The following is a 19,724-nucleotide window of genomic DNA, read 5'->3' on the forward strand; positions in this document are numbered from 1 at the left end:
TTTTATGTTGTTATTTTTATAAAAAAAAATTAATATAAAATATTAACATAATTTAATCGTGATTACAGAATATAAGAGGAGATACAGAGCGCACACAATTCGATTGAAAAATGAGAGTGAGAAAAATAGAAATAGTGGGGGAGGAGGAGAAAGAATAGCAGGTGATTATGCCAGTTGGAGCAGACGCCAGCGATGGGAGGTGACGTGGTATTTTCGAAGTCTATGAGAGAGTACCCAAACTAAAAATCTACTTTTAGGGTTTAGTTTTTTTATTTTTAAACTTTTTAAATATCTGCATGGTCAAGATTGACAAGTGGTGATTAATCATTGTCAACGCGGGTGTAAATTTACAACTTAACGACTGTTTTAATAGAAAACTTAACAGATGAATGAAAATGTCTCACAATTATCACTTTAGATATCAGACAAGAATGAAAAAAAACTTCACATATGAAAAGTTAAAAACCAAAAAAATTCTGAGTAGTCAACTAAAAATTACCCTTTTTATTTTGAGAGAATACAACATGTGCTAGGACTCACCAGAAACTACCACAGAAAGTAAAAGAGTTGGGCCATCTTCGATGGAGAGGTTAAAAGGGTCAAAGCATCACCTGATGTTGGACAAAACTCATCTCCAACCAAATGTTGGGCGCCCGGTACCCAGCCCGTTTCGGAAGTATGTGGCTTACTCCCGATGTGGAGCCTAATCCTGCCGCAAGGGCTTGTGATCCTCATGCCACCATTGCTGGTTTCAATGATTGGATAATGATTTTGATGTCTGATTTCTGGTCTTGGATATGATGACTTAATTTACATATTCATTTTAATCTAATTTTTTCACATTTTCTATTCATCTCAAGAATTATGTCCAGATATCTTTATTTTAATATGGTATTGTTTGGATCCGATTTTACACCATCGGCCCGAGTAATCAAGGTCATTGAGTGAGCATAGTTCTCAACCGTCGGATGGAAAAATGGAGATATTTTTGCTAAAGGATAATATTATGGATTTTATCATAATATTTATCTTCTTGGTATCTTCTTAAACCAGATAAATAGGATGCTATTTATATCTCAAATAAAGCAATACAGTTCAAATTGATTTGGGATGTCTGACGGCACTTGGAAGCTTAAAATGAATTTGAAATTCATTTGATCAGAATGCATGCACGATAATAGAGATGATGGCTTTTGGTGATGATGTGAGGATGAGATGAGAAACCTAGGTAGGCTAGGTTTTTAATGCATGGTGATGGTGTTGTGAGATTGAGTTCAAGGCCATAAGAATTGATGATGGGATTAGGCCATATAGTCTGCATGCCGTGTGGACTGGGCTAACTATTTATTTATATATATATATAATAATTGGTGGCTATTTATTTGTTCATCTCCAAGTGTGCGGATTATTTGGGGATTCGATGTGATAACTGATAAGACTAAACACAAGGATCGGATTTGGTTGTATTTTTGGCTAAGTTCAGAGTCTTGGGGGGAGTAAGGCTTATCCGAGGCTCAAATCAGTGGAAGAGTTCTACTAACATGGTAGTCTTTACCAGCTTATCAACTAGCGCATACTCGTCCCTGTAAATACAAGGCTAAAAACAACGGAAAGAGGCACCTCCAATTCAACACACAATTACCTTGCGCAAACCTCTCAAACATCTTGAGATTTTTATTTTCTTTTATCGCTGACACATCTTCAGTTTGGATAAACAGCACTGTGAAGGCAACCGGCGAACATCTTCAGTTTGGATAAACAACACTGTTGTCGTAGAATCAGCCAACCAAGGAGCACCTTCAGTTTGGATAAACAGCACTGCGTCGAAGCAGACTAATTACCTATCCAAGTCTCGGTCGAGAAGGGTTTCTGAATCCTTATTGGCAGAGGTCATCTTATTAGCCTTCTCGGCGAAATAAGGTGTTACAAGTTACTACATTCGGCGGAACGCCGAGTGGTTTTATGATTGGATACTCACAAGTGAGTTTCAGAGTTCGGCATTCTGACAGCCGAACCACATTTACCATCAAGACATACATCTCCTTTAAGTACTTGTGTCCACATAGTCTGGTGTCAATTCGATGTGCTTATACTCTTACGAATATAATTACTGTGACCGAATTCGGCGCCGACGATTTGTGAACTTCGCAGAACTAGCAGCCTTGTCTTCAGGCTCGAGAACCCGAAGGCCGAGACTTGTTCCTTCCTCAGCCACAATTGCAAGATCAAGAAGTCAGCAACGCGCTCAATGCAACATCAACATATTGTACTCCTTGGCCAAGCTCGGCCGACGAGTTGGCATGCCCCACATCAACCGAATGACGTAGTTAGCTCATTAGTTACTCGGCCTACGCGCCACGTAGCCTTTGTAATTTTTAGGGTCAACAGGTATAAGTAGTAGTTTAATCAAATTAACCAATAAATTTAAAAAATAAACTTAAAACTAATAAAATTATTGAAGGGCTATGTTTAGTCCCTTTTGGTTGAAGACCATATATAAATATGGTCTGGATTGTTCTTGAAAAATATGTTTTTGCATAGCTATAATTATGGACGGAGCAATATTTAGAGTTAGAGATGACCTTAGTTTCTCTTTTTCCGAGCCACATTGACATAGTTCAAAAACGCTATAGGAAGGGAATTCCAAAATTATATTCCAACAATATAAGAGGGTTTCCATGCTATCAATTATCAAAGAAAATGAAAGGGAGGTTTTCCATGAGCCTTTAATTTCACAAGGGCGCTGTACAAGCACTGTCATTAAAAAGGCTTATCCAACACAAAAATCATGACTAAATATGTGGTGAGAGACTAGATTCTACTAACCATGAATATGAGGAAATTGATAAAGGCTGGAACAGAGTTTCCAAATTTCGCCAATCACGGGCTCAACACAAGTTTGGTAAGAGCTTAGTTTCAATGTTCCTTTAACAGCACCAAAAAATCTGCATGTTATAAAACTTTCACCTCAATCAGCATAAATATTCATATCACAGAAGCAAAAGCATTATTAAAATCCATTAACAAGTGAGCACATACCTGCAGTACTCTTCAGTCTGCCAGGCGGTGATATAAAATCACCTGTGCACCGATTTAATTTAATAGATGCTGCAGAAAATAGTGGAAAGGAGGGAAACTTTAAAGTATACTCTTGATATTTCAAATTGCACATGTATTTGTTAGGATTTGGTTCGTCTTTTGTTAAAAAGAGTCCTATTTTGTTTAGTATTGTATTAAAAAAGTTAAAGTGCAAAGATTCTTGTCTTACAAGGATAGGATAAGGAAAGAATAACTTTCTTGTACAATTAGATTAGGAATGCTAAAAGCAGAAAAGAAACAGGAATGCAAATGTGCTTTCCTAGTCATATTATAGGCGTGTAAACCACACCCTGTACTTATGAATAGGGTGCGGCAAGAGCTGAAAAGCAACCAGAAAAACAGAGAGACGGCTGAGAGAAGAGGGGATTAGTTCCAAATTTTGCAAAAGTACTATACTCTATTATTAATATAAAAAAAAAATTTCATGCTGCCTTGTTTCTAGTTATTTTTTAGGGTAGCTGCTAAATGTCTGCCACGTGGCAAGTAAAATATTTTTTTAATTTTATTTTAAAAAACCTGAATTTTCTCAAAAAAAAGAAAAAAAAAGGGGTAAATTACACTTTCATGCCTCAGGTTTGGGGTCTATTTCAATTTCTTACAACATATTCAAAACATTTCACTTTACCTTAAGTACTATTTTATTTCAAAATAATACCTCCGTTACATTTTCCATCCATTGATCTGTTAAATGCTGACGTAGCTGCCAAATGTCTGTCACGTGGCAAATAAAATATTTTTTTTTTTTTAAAAACCTGAATTTTCTCATAAAAAAAATGAAACCCACTACCACCCCCCCCCCCCCCAAGCAACCCACATCCCTATCCCTAACCCAAAACCCAAAAAACTTGCTACAGTAGCAAGAAGAAGAAGGAAGGAAAAAAAAAAAAAAACCTGCAGCAGCAGCAGCAAGAAGAAGAAGAAGGAAAAAAAACCCCAAACCCAGTCCCCCCCCCCCGGCACTGTGCGACCTTCTCCCCTTCCCCGCCCCCCTCGAGTCAGGATCTCATGATTTTCAGTACGGGTGGGTTTTGAAAATACTTTGAGTTTGAGATGATTTTTGGACTAGTTTTGTGGTAGATCCACCTAATCTCAGGTGGAATTTTTGTGGGTGATGGGGGATGGGAGAAAAGGGTGGCTCGGGTGGGACGAACTAGGGTTCTTCTTCTTCTTCTTCTTCTTGCAAGTTTTTGGGTTTTGGGTTAGGGTCGCTTGGGGGGGGGGGGGGGGGAGGGCGGGGAAAGGCACTGGTTTCATTTTTTTTTTTTCCTTTTTTTGAGAAAATTCAGGTTTTAAAAAAAAAAATTAAAAAACTATTTTATTTGCCACGTGGTAGACATTTGGCAGCCACGTGGCATATATGTGGCAGCCACGTCAGCATTTAACAGATCAATGGATGAAAAATGTAACGGATGTATTATTTTGAAATAAAATAGTACTTAAGGTATGAAAGTGAAATGTTTTAAAGATGTTGTAAAGAATTGAAATAAACCTCAAACTTGAGGTATGAAAGTGTAATTTAACCTTTTTTTTTTCTTTCAATTTTTTGAGAAAATTCAGGGTTTTAAAAAAAATTAAAAATTATTTTATTTGCCACATGGCAGACATTTGGCAGCCACGTGGCATATATGTGGCAGCCACGTTAACATTTAACAGATCAATGGATGGAAAATGTAACGAATGTATTATTTTGAAACAAAATAGTACTTAAGGAATGAAAGTGAAATGTTTTGAAGATGTTGTAAGGAATTGAAATAGACCCTAAACCTGAGGTATGAAAATGTAATTTACCCTATTTTTATTTGCTAAATTTAGTTTATTGCCGGATGCATAAAAAATATCTAGAGGGGAGTCGAAATAACAATATTTTCTCTAATTCATTACTACTTCAAAATAAACAAGTTTTTCTTCCAAAGAATGAGTATATATTTTCTTTGTTTACTCTATTTCCTTTACATTCTATACCTTTATGTTAATCAGCCAACATGAAAGATACATCATATTAAGGGCTGGTTTGGTATTACTGTGCTTTGAAAAAAAGTTGCTTCTGCTGTGCTGTGAAATAAAGCAACTGTGCTGTGAGAATAAGCAACTGTGAAATAAAGCAGCAGAGTGTTTGGTAAAATTTTTTGTAAAAGTGCTTTTGAAAAAAAAAAAAAAAAAAAAAAAAAAGCAGTATTATAGTGTTTGGTAAACTTATATGTACAACAGATGTGAAAAAAAGCTGGTTTTTCAAAGCTGGGTTTTGCAGCTTCTTGTTTTTGGCTTTTTTTTCAACCAAAACTGTGAAAAAAAACTAAAGCTGAATTGTTTACCAAACACAAAAATAACTCCCAACTTTTTTTTATACCAGCTTTTTTTAGAATCACTTCAGTACCAAACCAGGCCTAACTTTGCTTTAAAATGCAAGCTTCCACAGTTAGTAAAGTCCTTGATCACTTTGCAAACAAACACTTAAGAGACTAAACGCCAAAAATTCTTAAAGACAATCAAGAGAATGCCCCCTTGACCAACTCCCTCAAATGGGATTATCAACCTTCTGCTTTAATTTCTGAATGATTTGATAACTTTTTTGAACTGGATAATTACGAATGAGGGGCTCAGCTCCCTTTTAAAGCTGCCCAAACAAGTCTCTTTCATGAATGAGCTGAATACCATTTGCAAGGAAACATCAATGTGAAGTACCAAAATCATCTTCACACATATGTTTTGGTAAATTAGATTAGAAAGAGAAATCATCTGCAGAAAAACTCTGAGTCACGCAGGTCAACTTTCACCAGGGGTCTGCCAGTAACACAAATATAGTGTACTACAAGTGGCTAGAAAGGTGTAATATTTGCAGCCTCTTTGGTATCCCTTGGAAGTTTACATTTGGGATTAGTTATCTTACTCTCTTTTTTTCCTTAATTTCAAAGTAATTTGACAAACTAAATGCTCATAACAAACCCATGACATTTGAGTCTCCACACCCCAAAAACCTTTAATATCAAAGATCTGCAACTAGAGCGATAGTCATTTTATCCTCAAAATATACAGCAAACAATAAAAAGTTGCATGCAAAGAATTTCTGTAAAGAATGGTTCTACCAAGAATATCCACAAAGACTAGAGAATGAGATCCACAGCTGCTTACAATCTATTTATTCTCTCTCAACTCATACCTGAAAGGTTGACCGTGGAAATGCAGGCATGAATGAACCACTAGCAAATGTAAGTAAAATATGCATGATGGTTTTGGTTTTAGTTTTTCAAAGTACATAAGGCAAATAAAATATATAGAACAAATCTGGAAACCATTTCTGTCTAATTAAAATTATTTCCATCATAAAAGCCAAGTCAAATCGCACAGAACAGTAAGTTTCTGTTTTTACAATAAACGTGCTATTAGCAATAGATTCCAGTCCACAAGTAATGCAAACAAGGTGATAATTCTTTGGGAATAATTTTTATTGATAGAATTCCCAAAGTGTTTTAAAGCAAATTTATGGGAGTGCACAGAATCATTCCTGAGTATGATACAAATGAGTGCCTGTTTTATTTAAAAGTCCTCTGTCGGTGCATTCTCCATGTAAAGGTAATGTTCGATGTGTATGACCGCATTGCTATCTCCCCCGGCGCATTGGCTTTGTTAGCTTAACGCAGTTAGCTGTTTCGAGAGGGTTCTTCAAGAGCCTTCACGGTCTCATAGACAGCAGAAAAGTCAAGGTCCCCAAGCCCCATGCTTCTAGCCTTCTTAAAAGCCTAAAATACCATAATAAACATAAATCGTTAGGGTATTATTGCTCTAAAACTATGTTTGAGCGAGAGAATTTTCAAGTCATAAGGAAATGAGGTCAAATAATTAAAGAATGTATTGCAAAATGTAAGATAGAAGGAATTGGAAACGCTTCATATGAGCATTACAAAAGACGTGAGATGGATTTGCAAATCCTTACCTGGAAGGAGTCGTTTACAAATCCTTCACACTTGCCTTTGTAATGCTCATGAAAGGGATTTTTAATTCCTCATATCCAACATTTTTGTGATCCACTTATTAATAACTTTTCCTTGCTTGGAACTTGGAAATCTCTTACGTTAACATATTCCAAATCTCATTGCTTGACAATAAAACTACAAGTCTTCCTGATAATATATTGGTTTCCTTAGGCTTTGTCTAGTATAAAGAATTGGATTGCAATGGATAAAACACTATTTTCAAGGTATGCTGAAAGAAAGAATGAAAAAAATGTGGCCAATTTGAAGTTAGAAGATGGATTACTCAAGAAGAAAGCTTATTCATTCCAATCTAATCCCCCCAAAATGAAAATCGTTTTCCTCTACGTTCAACATACTATAAACTTAAAGGTTATCCACTCTAATCTAATCCTAGACGCCAAAAAGAGGCCTAAGGGTATAGACATCTTTATATGCTACTCTACTATCTTCTCTTTAGAAATTTAAGATCATGACTCTACACTACAAAATTCCAATTATTTCAAACTTCCAAGTATAAACACGTAATTCAATTTAAACAACACTATCAACTAACAAAGTTCAGAAAATGAGTCAAGTGTTTAAATGGTTTCTCAATGATGATGGTGGACATTTGAAGTTGCGAGGTACTGGAAAGACTTATGTTACATAGAAGATATGTAGACAGTAGATAAGGGTTTTGAAAGAAGTGAAATCAAACCACTATCTGCTAAAATTAGCTTTTATTGGACAGCAGCAGCCCTGGGGTTGTCTTCTAAACCTTGGAATCACGTTAAGAAAACTCTACTTTTACGCCATGGCCAACTTTGTAGACAGTTAACAAAGAACAAGTAAGAGCATAACCTCATTAGCTGCAGCAGCTACCGGCATTGATGTAGCTGTTTCATCCCCAAGGGCAAGAGCCAATCTCATGTCCTTCTGCTGATGTTTCAAAGGAAATGCAGGCGAGTGACTGCCCTGTATCATAGTGGGTCCTTTCAACCTAAACATTGGGTTTGCAATTCCACCTAGATCCTGCCAAAATAAACTCATCAACAGTAAGCAGATCAACTAGTAAAATAAAGTCTAGGTAGCTACTGACCAACACATCAAGAAGAACAGAAGGATCCAGTCCACTTCTCCCAGCAAGAGCAAGTCCCTCAGAGAATGCATTCATCATGCTGCAATAAACAGAACGCGTAATATATTTACCATAATTGCTTCGGTTGTATGAATAATGAATCTATATATACTAGATTAGAAGCACCAAGTTGGATTATTATGCGATGTCAACTTGCGAGAAACGTTTTATAATTTTTGTTGATATGTATACAAAATGAGTGTCGCGGAGATGAGAATGTTTCGTTGGATGTGCGGCCACACGAGAAAGGACAAGATCAGGAACAAGGATATCTGAGGTAAATTAGGAGTAGCCAAAATTGAAGATAATATTTAAAAAATCGGGCCATGAGTTTCTATTGTTTTAAGATTACACCCCAACGTTTAAACATTAAATCATTTTACACTTTCTGTTAATTCGACTGTCTGGCCGTTAATTGTTGAAGTGACAGTGCTGAATCTACTCCCAATATGGCCTTGGTGTGTTCTACTTCATTGTGGCATAGTTAGCGGGTGATTGTCACGTCAACAGTTAACAGTTGATTACACAGTCAACCTAACAGAAGGTGTACATTGGTTGCATGTCAAAACGTCAAGGTGTAAAATGAGAAAATTAGAGCCTCATGGCCCACCATTTTGAAAGAAGTCTTCAAATGTACTTAGTGCCACAACATATTATGAGAGTAATATCTGATATTGTCAATACTGTTTCTAACTTCCAAAAAAGTATTACGCTAGTACATCAGCATACTGCATCTTCCTACTAGAAAATTCCACCCCCATATTTGCGTTCTTGAGACAATACTATTCACTTGACAAAAAAAGCTGCGAAAATGATTCTCCATTATATTTTGGATCATTTGTGCAGAAAGCAACCATTACCTTCCCATTATCATGTTGACAACAAGTTTCATTTTTGCTCCATTTCCAACCTGCCCCAAATAGAAAGATTTCTTTCCCATGACATTGAAAGCCGGAATCACTTCCTCGTACAATGCCTACATTTGAACAGTGAAATCATGCAGTGATGTTACATTAAAACGATTCCTGACTTAACTATAGAAACTCATGACTGCTCCAAAAAAGCTCATAAAATTTTGATGCAGAAGCTATAGTTTAATTTTTACTTTAAAATTCTATTCAGCTTGGTTATAACATGTTGATGCAAGTGGAATCATATCCATCTTCCTTTTTATTCCTATTATAAATCCCAAGTACATAAAATGCCACAAAACTCAATAATCTGAATCAAAATGTACAATGAAGTATTCGTATAAGATCTTTGATTTATCGATCCTGGTAAAACTTCAGTAAACAGACTGGATACTGTTCTGATCCTAGAAGTTAGTAAACATCTCAATGAAAATCAACCATACCCTCAAAAGCTCATTATTCCATAATCTAAATCTATATCCTTCTTGAAAATGAAGTACATGGAGAATATTCGATTCGTTAAGAATGAATCCCACATTGATGGGAGAAGGGACCTTACATGGGCTTATAAGTAAGTTGGGCTACTCCCCATATTGCCAATTCGTTTTGTGGTGGAACCTCAATTTTCTTCAGGACGTATCATCGTAATAGAACTATTATTCCTCCTCCTTAAAATTTTATGATCCCATTCTATATCTCTTAATTGCACTTGAAAGCTCGTAGACAACCCCTAATTAAAGCTCCTAAAAAACCTAGATCAAATTAACTTTGAAAACAATAAAATCTTGCTTAACACATTTGAAACTGCCACTTTTACCCATGTGCACCCTCGTATTCAATGGTGAACTTTGCAAAGCATGTGACTGAAACAAATATGTGACCGATGGCTCAAAATGTATATTCTGTTTACATGCACAAATAAAGTCAGCCGTCCTTGTATATTTGTGTTTGTTCTCTTCTCTGTGTGCGCGCGTAGCCGCACGTGTGTGTGGGTGTGTTTACATGCAGCACCTTCTTGAACAAGAAGGTCAAATGTCAAGCAAGAGAAATGTTAGCAACCTTTGCACTTATCTTTACATTTGAACCTTTTCACTTCAGCAATGTCATATGTCATCTTTTTACACAAAAACCAAGACATTTAGTGCCTTTGAAATTATTTTTTCTATTTTCCATCTTTAATTCCTAGCCAAAAGCAAGAGTCTTGTTTTTGTGTAAAGGTTAGTGCAAAGGTTGCTAGCAGTCCCCATCAAGCAATGTCCTTTATATTTTCATCTTTAATTCCTAGCCAGAACTATGTTTAAAGCAACAAACTGCAGAAATGATAACCTGCGTAACATGTTACCTTCTCACCAGCTGCAAGGATAACTAGTTGACCATCTTCTGCGGGCTTTTTGCTACCTGAAACAGGAGCTTCAAGAAAGTAACCGCCCTTTTCTTTAATTGCCTGTAGATATTCGATGCAAACCTTACTTATATATGGGAAGATACTTTTCCGCTTAATATTGTTTATTCAAATATGTGATGAAAAAATAGTTCAAAACCGTAATTACATAAAGAAACTACATATGAAAATTACAGTCATCTTCAAAGAACACCAGAAAGCATCCTGAGATTTAACTGATAAAGCAATACTGATGGTAGATGAAGTAAAAATTCAACCGTGCTTTGTATCTTAAGTGCAAAGTAGCAGCTCCGAATCAGTGCATAATTGATGAGGCACATCTTTGGAAGAATGTCAGGAACTGTGAGAAAAAAACAGAAAAGGAAAGGCTAGTTCCAGTGTGCAGGCCGTAACTAGGGATATTCTAATCATGTATAGCCTTCTTTTCGAACATTGCACAAACAATTTTCAGTCTACGTTTTCTCACTTCTCCTTTTACTCAGTCAGCTATAATCTGGTAAAGTGAATTTAGCTATAGAACTGCCTCATGCTCTCGTTTTGAATATCTAACTCTTTTCTTTTTCCTAGTGCAGGTTCATCCAACCAAGAACTGCTTACCAACAGAGCCTTTCTAAATGAACAGTTTTTCAAAACAAATATATGAACTTCCTGCAGATTGCTAATTTTCAATCTTTTTTTGGGAGAGTGTGAGTGGCCTTTTTCTGAAGTGTCATAAAAATCCAGCATTTTGACTTGCATTTTCTTGTTCACTAAATATACTCCATAAGAGTGCTGACGCTAAGAACTCTAACTTCTAGCTTTTATAACAATCTGAACTTCCTGCCAATTCTAGCCTCAGAATCCTAAGTTGTGCATAAGGAAATAAAAATATTTAGCTTTGAACATGAATATATATTTATGCAATTTATTTTACATTTCAGATCACCAAGGTTACAATTCTAGCTCTGCCTGTAAGTAAGTAAATTGGTAGTGAAAACTTATGGACATGTATTACATATGTTTTTTAATGTATTCAACTACACTTTGAGTTTCTTTTTCATCCCTCTGTTAATTTTTCTTTCCTTTTACTTGGATGTTAGTCCCTGCAAGACCATAAAAAGTAAAGAACAAAGCCAAAATCGTAATTCTTGGTTTTCCTCATTTTAGAACCTTACTTCTTTCAGCCCCAACTCTTCACCTGCACCAGTATAAAGTCAAACTTCATTCTAGCAACTTCTTGACCCTACATCAAGATTCAGTCAAGAAGCTACCCTACCTTCCCACATGTCTACATATTCACTACACGAAAAGGCCCAAAATAGCATTCTGAATCAGGAAGATCCTGTATCTGTCAGAAAACCACAGATAAAATGTCTTTCACTTTCACTACCTATAAAATCCTTTTACTTATTGAAAGTCTAACATGTTACACGAGAGATTAGCCTTTACAGATTGTCCTACATTTGAGACAACTTTCTGGAAGTATTCATATGTTAGCCTATTCGTACAAGTTTAAAACTCCAACTTAGATTTCTTGATACAAATTCCTGCTATAGACATATGCATTAGTAAAAAGGTAAAATTCTACCCATTTCGTTTGAAAGTCTTAAAAACAATGGTGACCGGAATGACGCACAAGAAATGTAAACAAGGAGGAGGGGATATCATTCGCAAGTAACTCAAACCTCATTGATCTTTGAAGAAGTATCAGCATCAACTGTAGACATGTCAACATAAGATTTTCCAGCACAAATCTGCTCAAGAATGCCATCTTTTCCAAACACCACCTAAGTATTTTATATTTTGATGAGTTGAAGACAAGTAGATGATGTGTCAAAAACTCAAAATACCACAGTGAAGAATAACAACCGAAAGAGCAGCTGAAGGATCAGATAACATTGCAATGGTATACTTGCACTTCCTAACCACTTCTGCAGGGGTTTCTGCAACAGAAGCACCATGCTCCACGAGTTCATGACTCTGCAATCAAAGTTAGAGATAAAATGACATTGTCTTGTCAGAATCTCAGATTAATTTTCATTGGCTTCTTAGCCAAAATGTTCTCTGAAATCTTCATAAGTCCCCACTTTGGTCCTAACATTGAATATCGATAGAAAAATTCCATGAGTTTATCCACCATAAATCATTTTTTATTCTTCCATGAAAAATTTGTCAATATCCACGTTGAGTGAAGGGTAGTTTGACATAAATACTCTTTAAAAAGTGATCACGTAGCCGTTCACGTGACAATTTAAGAGAATATTGACAAATTTTGCACATAATGACCAAAATAATTTACGGTGAACTAAGTTAGAACCGCTTCTATTGATTTTCATTATCAGGACCAAAATGAGGAGGAATACCAATCTCAAGGACTATTTGGCTAAAAATCCATTTTCGTTTGATTGTATGTATGCCCAGATTCTCAGCATTGCAACAGATATAATCTAGCATGACGATTGGAATAGAAGATTAAGCAACATTCAAACAAGTAGCTTTGATAGGGATGATTACATAGAGCACAAGAGTCTTAAAATACCTTAGAAAGAGTCCTGTTCCAAACGGTGACCTTGAAGCCATGCCGGAGCAGATTCATAGACATGGCTTTCCCCATTATTCCCAGCCCCAAAAACCCGACCTCCATATCTCACTCTCTCTCTCTCTCAATCTCTCAATCTTTCTCTCTCTTCCTCTCTCTCCAAAGTCCAAACTCTAGAGCCAACACAAAATAAATCCACTTATTGTATACGATTATTATCATCAATATATTATTCACTCACTGTATGTATCCAGTGGACATTGAAATGAAGCTCAAAACACAAAAGAAATGGGCAAAAGAAGGATAGCAACTTTTTAGGTTTACGTTTTAATATTATTTGCTGGGCCCAAGTTATCTGATTAAAAATAATTTTGCTCACCACAACAAAGTGATAATGATGTTTATTATTATTTATTTTTATCTGATGAGAATAAATTTTGAGAGATGTACAGTACATAAACATAAATTTCAAAATTAAATTCATTCAATAAAATTATAGAGAATTATAGTAAACATTACTACCAATTAAGGATGATGGGCAAAAATGTAGTTTGATGACTTAACATGGATTTTTGTCCTGTCATTTTTCGGACGGATAGATGCGTTCCACGTCAATCCCCTGGTTCTTCTGTTTGTCCTTTTACTCCCCACTCATCATCTTGGGAGGGAACCCACTTGCAGTCCTCCACGTTGATGCTTTGGGGAAGTTAATCAGTTCACCTACTCCTTGATCTTTGGAGAAATTAATTCAAATAATAATTTTGTCAAAAGTAACGTTAGTGAAGAATAAATTTGCAGGGCATTGTAAATTAATTGATGTGGGAAAATATTATTGGCATTTCAAAATTTTCATTATACACTCTTCATAAGTGTATTTTTCTTTCTAAATATAGAAAGTTTAGAGTGTAAAATGAAAATTTTGGAATGTCAATAATAGTTCCCTTAATGTGTTATAAATAAGAAATAAACATTAATTAATATTTCAATAATAATTCATTCATCACCTTTTATGTTATTTAGCTTACAAATTTAATCTTTCTAGCATTTCTTCAAATATTTTAACAAAAATTTGATCAATTTTAGGTAATAAAAATTTGCAAATCCTCTTTTGAGCCAATTTGTTTCATTTTTTATATCTAAATATTTGTTTGGTTTTACTTATTTTTTTTAGAAGAATATTTAGTTTGTCACGTGACATTATTGGGCACATCCTTCCGGTTTGAATCACTCGGCAGATTGTCATTTGAAATTTTAAACCACTCTCTATTCTACTCTCTAAAGCACACTTAATTTCACACATTTAAGAAACTTTATCATTTTACGAACTAGTGTATTATTCTCAAGTTTGACTCGTATAATTGGCATTAAGAATGAGTTTCACATTGATGGTAGGAGGAATTTTGCATCAGTTTTATGGCAGGAGAGATCTTGCATCAGCTTATAAGTAAGTTGAGTTATTTTTCATATTATCAATTGGTTGTATGGTGAAACATCAACTTTCTTAATGGTGTCAGAGCATATTGTTTCACGTGTGAAGCCAAACGGCCACACGCACTTCAAGTCACTCTGTTGTGTTGTCCACATGTTAGGCTTGAAAATTCGCCAACAGGTTGGAGGGACCTTGCATGGGCTTATAAGTAAATTAGATAATTCCCTATATTGACAATTGGTTTATAATGGAACCTCAACTTTTTTCAAATGGCGATGACGTATTATATTTGATATCTTAATAGCAAGGTTCTAAAAGACACTAGGCGCTAGTTGGGCGACGGGCTGGAGCCTAGCGCCTAGGCGGCTAGGTGGGGTATAGTCGGGCACCTAGGCAGACTAGGCGGATTTAATTAAATCCATTTATATTTCGTGTAAACAAGTGTCTGTTTATACTTAAAATATATATGATTTCATCGTAAACTATAAAATGGAATGACATATATTATGAGCTATTGGAACATAATGAAAACATGATGAATAAATATATATATGTGTTCCCTTAAGTATTCAACAAGTCTGTTACAATTTATTGAAAAAATAAAATGCAAAATGAAAGTTATTTACTTTCTGTCTAAGTGAGTCGCAACATAGGTTAGGAGGGTCTAGGCGAGGCTTTTTAGAACATTGCCCAATAGTGGCTAACACTTTTTTTTGTGGCTTATCCTAGTCCTCAATCCCTTAACACATGTTTACTTACTAGGAATTGAAATTGAAATCATTTTTATTCTTGAATTCTCTGCGTTTATTAAAATATAAGTAAAGGGAACTATTTACTCTTAATTTTCCTTTGCATTTACTTGCACATAAAAAATCGAAAAAAAAATGCTATTTTTTCTTAAAATTCATAATCAAATACTAAAAAAAATAAGGAATAAGATCGACTAGGGGGACCATTGTTCTAATTCTCTTTCCTTATTTCTCATATTTTAAAGGGTACATTACACTTTACCACCTCAAGTTTGAGGTCTATTGCAACCTTATACAACATCTTCAAAAAATTTCACTTTCATACCTCACGTACTATTTTATTTCAATATAATACATCTATTACATTTTTCATTCATTGGTCCGTTAAGAGTTGACGTGACTGCCAAATTTATGCCACGTGGCAAAAAAATAATTTTTTATACATTAAAAATATTATAATAATTTACCCTATTAAAAAGTAAATAAAATATAAAACTGAAACCCAGAAACCCTTTCCCCCTGACCCACCTCCCTCTCCTCCACTCTCTTCACCTCCCCTCCCATCCAAAAACCCACCCCATCCCACCCCACCCCCACCTCCTCTGCGACCCTAAAAACCCAAAATTTGTGAGATCAAACAAAGCCAATTCAATTACAATGAAATTAAGGGACAATTAGTGAAGGCATGGTGGTTGGGATAGAGTGCGGGAAGGTGTACCGCTCGGAGAGCTGGTGGCCAACCTGGTAGCCAATAGCGTCGATCCTATTGGCAAGGAGCTCGGGCTTGTTAACGTATAACCGATTTGCAGTACATGGAGACCATCTCTGTTAGTAGACTATCCACGTAGCTCTCTAAGACCTCCCTCCCTATCTCTCTCTCTCTCTCTTTCTCTCTTTCTCTCTCTCTAGGTCTCTGGGGAGGTGGGGGTATGTGGGGGGTTGTGGGAGAGGTAGGGGTGGGTTTTTGGATGGGAGGGGAGGTGAAGAGAGTGGAGGACAGGGAGGTGGGTCGGGGGAATGGGTTTCTGGGTTTCATTTTTTTTTTTTTTTTTTTTAAATAGAGTAAATTATTATAATATTTTAAATACATAAAAATAAATTATTTTTTTGTCATGTGGCACAAATTTGGCAACCACATGGCACAAATGTGGCAGTCACGTCAGCTTTTAAAGAACCAATGGATGGAAAAATGTAACAGATGTATTATATTGAAATAAAATAGTACGTGAGGTATGAAAGTGAAATTTTTTGAAAATGTTGCATGAGGTTGCAAGAGACCTCAAACATGAAGTGATAAAGCGTAATTTACCCTATTTTAAGCTTTTTGATTCATTCCTTTTCACATTTCAGTTAAGTAATAATGGGAAGTTTGGAAAAATAACCAACATTTTGACCCATACAGAATTATAACCACTCTTTAAATTCATGATAATTATAACCAAAAGCTAATACAAAAATACTAATATACCCTCATTTAAAATGTGATTTTTCAATAAAACAAAAAAGCAAGCTGCTGAAGCTGTTCCCCCATCTCTGATTGCTCCAAAGCCTCTAACCCTTCCTCCCTAGTTAGTCGCCACCCACACCTTCCTCTCCATCCTTCACTTCCGTTATCTAACCAGCCATGATTGTTGACTGTTACATCAATTTTCATTTTTATAACTAATTTTAATTTTAATTGCTTAGGTCCTCTAGACCCAATGCCTCATCAAAAGAATGGAGATGACGCCAGTTGGGTCTGACTTCAACGACTCAATGAAGTTTGAAATCAATACAATCTATGACCACCGTCACGCTCAACCTCAACTCCTAACCATAACGTTTTGGGTGAGAACTACCAATACAATCCCAACCATGCCTTTGCGAATCTACATTCAAACCTCAGGCCACCAATTTTTCTATGATCCGGAGGCAATCTTAAGATTTCTATTGGAAACAATCATACAACGACAACCATTTAAGGATATAAGGGTATACTAGTACTTTCATATCAACTTTTGGTAATAATTATCATAAATTTAATAAAATGTGACTATAATTCTATACGGGGTCAACCTTCATGTTATTTTGCCAAATCTCCCAAAAATGTCATTAGAGTTAGGGCTGGGTTCGGTTGGCAAACAGTGCCAAATTCCTTGTGCCACCTGCTAGTCACAGATACATAATTACCAAAAATCAGTTATTGTTAGCCAACCTATCTTCTTGCAGTTGCCAAAAATCGGTTTAGCCAAAATTATTGGCTGGTTCGGTTGGTAAATGGCATAATCAATGGTTTGCAAATAAGCTATAAAAACAACAGCTCAAGATGATGCACCGACCCGTAAACAACAAACCAAAAAAGAGAAAAAGAAGTTGCTGCTGCAATTTTTCGATTGATGATAAGCCAACATAATCATGACTTAACAAATTAAAATGGAAATCAAATCAAAACTTAATAAACCAACAACAATGTCAGCAAACATAATCCAAACATTTATAAGTTCACAAACTCAAAAGTCCAACTAATATAATTGTCTAAATTCAATTATAGCAACTAATGCATAAACAAAAAACTCAAAACTCAAAAGTATGGTTCTGGTTATAAGATCCCCTTATTATAATTCCAAAACAAATAACTTGTTTTGATAATGCAACATCATTGAAGTAGCAGCAATCAATGTATATGAAATCTTCCATGAATCAATATTTCGAAGCACTTGGAATTGATGTTCTTGCTTGAGATGTAGAACCATCAACTATTTCAATTCAAATGTTACATAAAAAAAAAGGTATGATTAGAATAAGAAGTAATATTGAATAATAAATTAAAAATATCAATAAACATTGGATTGAAGTACTATAATTAGAATTAGTAAAAATATAGCAATACTTACATTTTTCTAGTTCTTCACATGTCAAGCATGTAAAAAATACCTAAAATATCTAAATAGAAAAAAAAAAATATATATATATATGTGTATACATGTATTGGTAGGTATGACATACCGTCAAAGCCATACCATTAATTGTCGGTTTGGTATAATGGCAATCGATTATGAAAAAATGGCAAAAATATACCATACCGATTATGATTTTGTTCACAATCAATCATTTTGGTCATTCCATGAAAAATCTTCATAAAATAAGGATAAAATGACAAAAAATACCCTCAATTTTTGTCAAATCATTTTGGCCTATTGTTTATTATATTGAAGGTAATTTTCGTCTTTTGGATAACATCCCACATCACTCAGGGGAGTGGATCATGTAAGTCTTATATGTATATTCCCATCTTTACCTAGCACGAGGCCTTTTGGGAGCTCACTGGCTTCAGGTTCTATCGGAATCCGAAGTTAAGCGAGTAGTGCACAAGAGCAATCCCATGATGGGTGACCCACTAAGAAGTAAGTTCTCGTGTGAGTTCCCAGAAACAAAACCGTGAGGGCGTGGTCGGGCCCAAAGCGGACAATATCGTGCTATGGTGGAGTCGAGCTTGGGATATGGTGGGGGCCCGGGTGGGGATGTGACAATTTGGTATCAGAGCCTAACCTTGGCCGTGGTGTGCCGACGAGGATGTCGGGCCCCTAAGGGGGTGGATTGTAACATCCCACATCGCTCAGGGGAGTGGATCATATAAGTCTTATATGTATATTCCCATCTCAACCTAGCACGAGGCCTTTTGGGAGCTCACTGGCTTCGGATTCCATCGGAACTCCGAAGTTAAGCGAGTAGCGCGCAAGAGCAATCCCATGATGGGTGACCCACTGGGAAGTAAGTTCTCGTGTGAGTTTCCAGAAACAAAACCGTGAGGGCGTGGTCGGGGCCCAAAGCGAACAATATTGTGCTACGATGGAGTCGGGCCGGGATGTGACATGGATCTTTATTTAACATAATTTTTCACCGAATGACCAAAATGATTGATGATGGACAATCTCAAGGATCACTTCTGTTGATTTCAAATCTCAAGGACTAAGGTGAGAAGTCAGGCAAATCTCAGGAACTATTTTGATTAAAAAGCTTTCAGAAAATTTTGAATCAGAAATTTGAAATTCTCAAAATCTCTAAATGCATTCCAATTTTTTGTTTTTAAATTCGCATATTTTTGTCTACAAGTTATCATGCTCCTCCAACTCCGTAATTGGAAAAAAAAAAGGTACTCATAAATTAAATTCCTCTTCAAACTAACTCATTTCGATTTCCAAGGTCTAAAGGTAGATAGTTAATTTAGTAGATCCATCTTGGCTCTAACCAGTTTTGTTTAATAAGAAATGCTAAGGAGACTCTGGGACTCTCCGTCATTTTATGTTTTTGACATAATTCTTGTGCCGACATTATAAAATATTGTGTCAAAAACATGAAGTGACGAAGGGTTCATAGAGAGTTTGAAACAAACAAAATGAAGTCCATAAAGAATCACATATTTTTTTTCTACAAGTTATTATGGCCCTCCCAGAATTACTCCCAAACTGGCACATAATTGATAAAAGTAACAAATATAAATAATATATATATATATATAGCTCAAGTCATGCTCATTGGTCCAATAAAA

General features: G+C 35.7%; 1 protein-coding gene and 1 long non-coding RNA gene across 2 annotated transcripts; both read right to left on the bottom strand.

Annotated features, from left to right (window-relative positions):
- Positions 1-1,466: 1,466 nt before the first annotated feature.
- Positions 1,467-3,142, bottom strand: LOC148691499 (uncharacterized). The gene is made up of 2 exons (XR_015955647.1): positions 3,040-3,142; positions 1,467-2,945 (listed from the first exon to the last, which is right to left on the bottom strand). It is a non-coding gene; the product is annotated as an uncharacterized LOC148691499 (long non-coding RNA).
- Positions 3,143-6,391: 3,249 nt separating this feature from the next.
- GLYR1 (glyoxylate reductase 1) lies at positions 6,392-13,323 on the bottom strand. The gene is made up of 8 exons (XM_068452449.2): positions 13,019-13,323; positions 12,349-12,459; positions 12,165-12,266; positions 10,441-10,542; positions 9,048-9,163; positions 8,149-8,227; positions 7,911-8,081; positions 6,392-6,836 (listed from the first exon to the last, which is right to left on the bottom strand). Exons 1-8 carry the CDS (start codon positions 13,121-13,123, stop codon positions 6,738-6,740), a joined length of 885 nt encoding a protein of 294 aa, XP_068308550.2. The 5' UTR covers positions 13,124-13,323; the 3' UTR covers positions 6,392-6,737.
- Positions 13,324-19,724: the final 6,401 nt, after the last annotated feature.

This window comes from Pyrus communis, chromosome 14 (genome assembly GCF_041283825.1).
Source record: "Pyrus communis isolate YQ-2024b chromosome 14, ASM4128382v1, whole genome shotgun sequence".
Classification (NCBI taxonomy): domain Eukaryota; kingdom Viridiplantae; phylum Streptophyta; class Magnoliopsida; order Rosales; family Rosaceae; genus Pyrus; species Pyrus communis.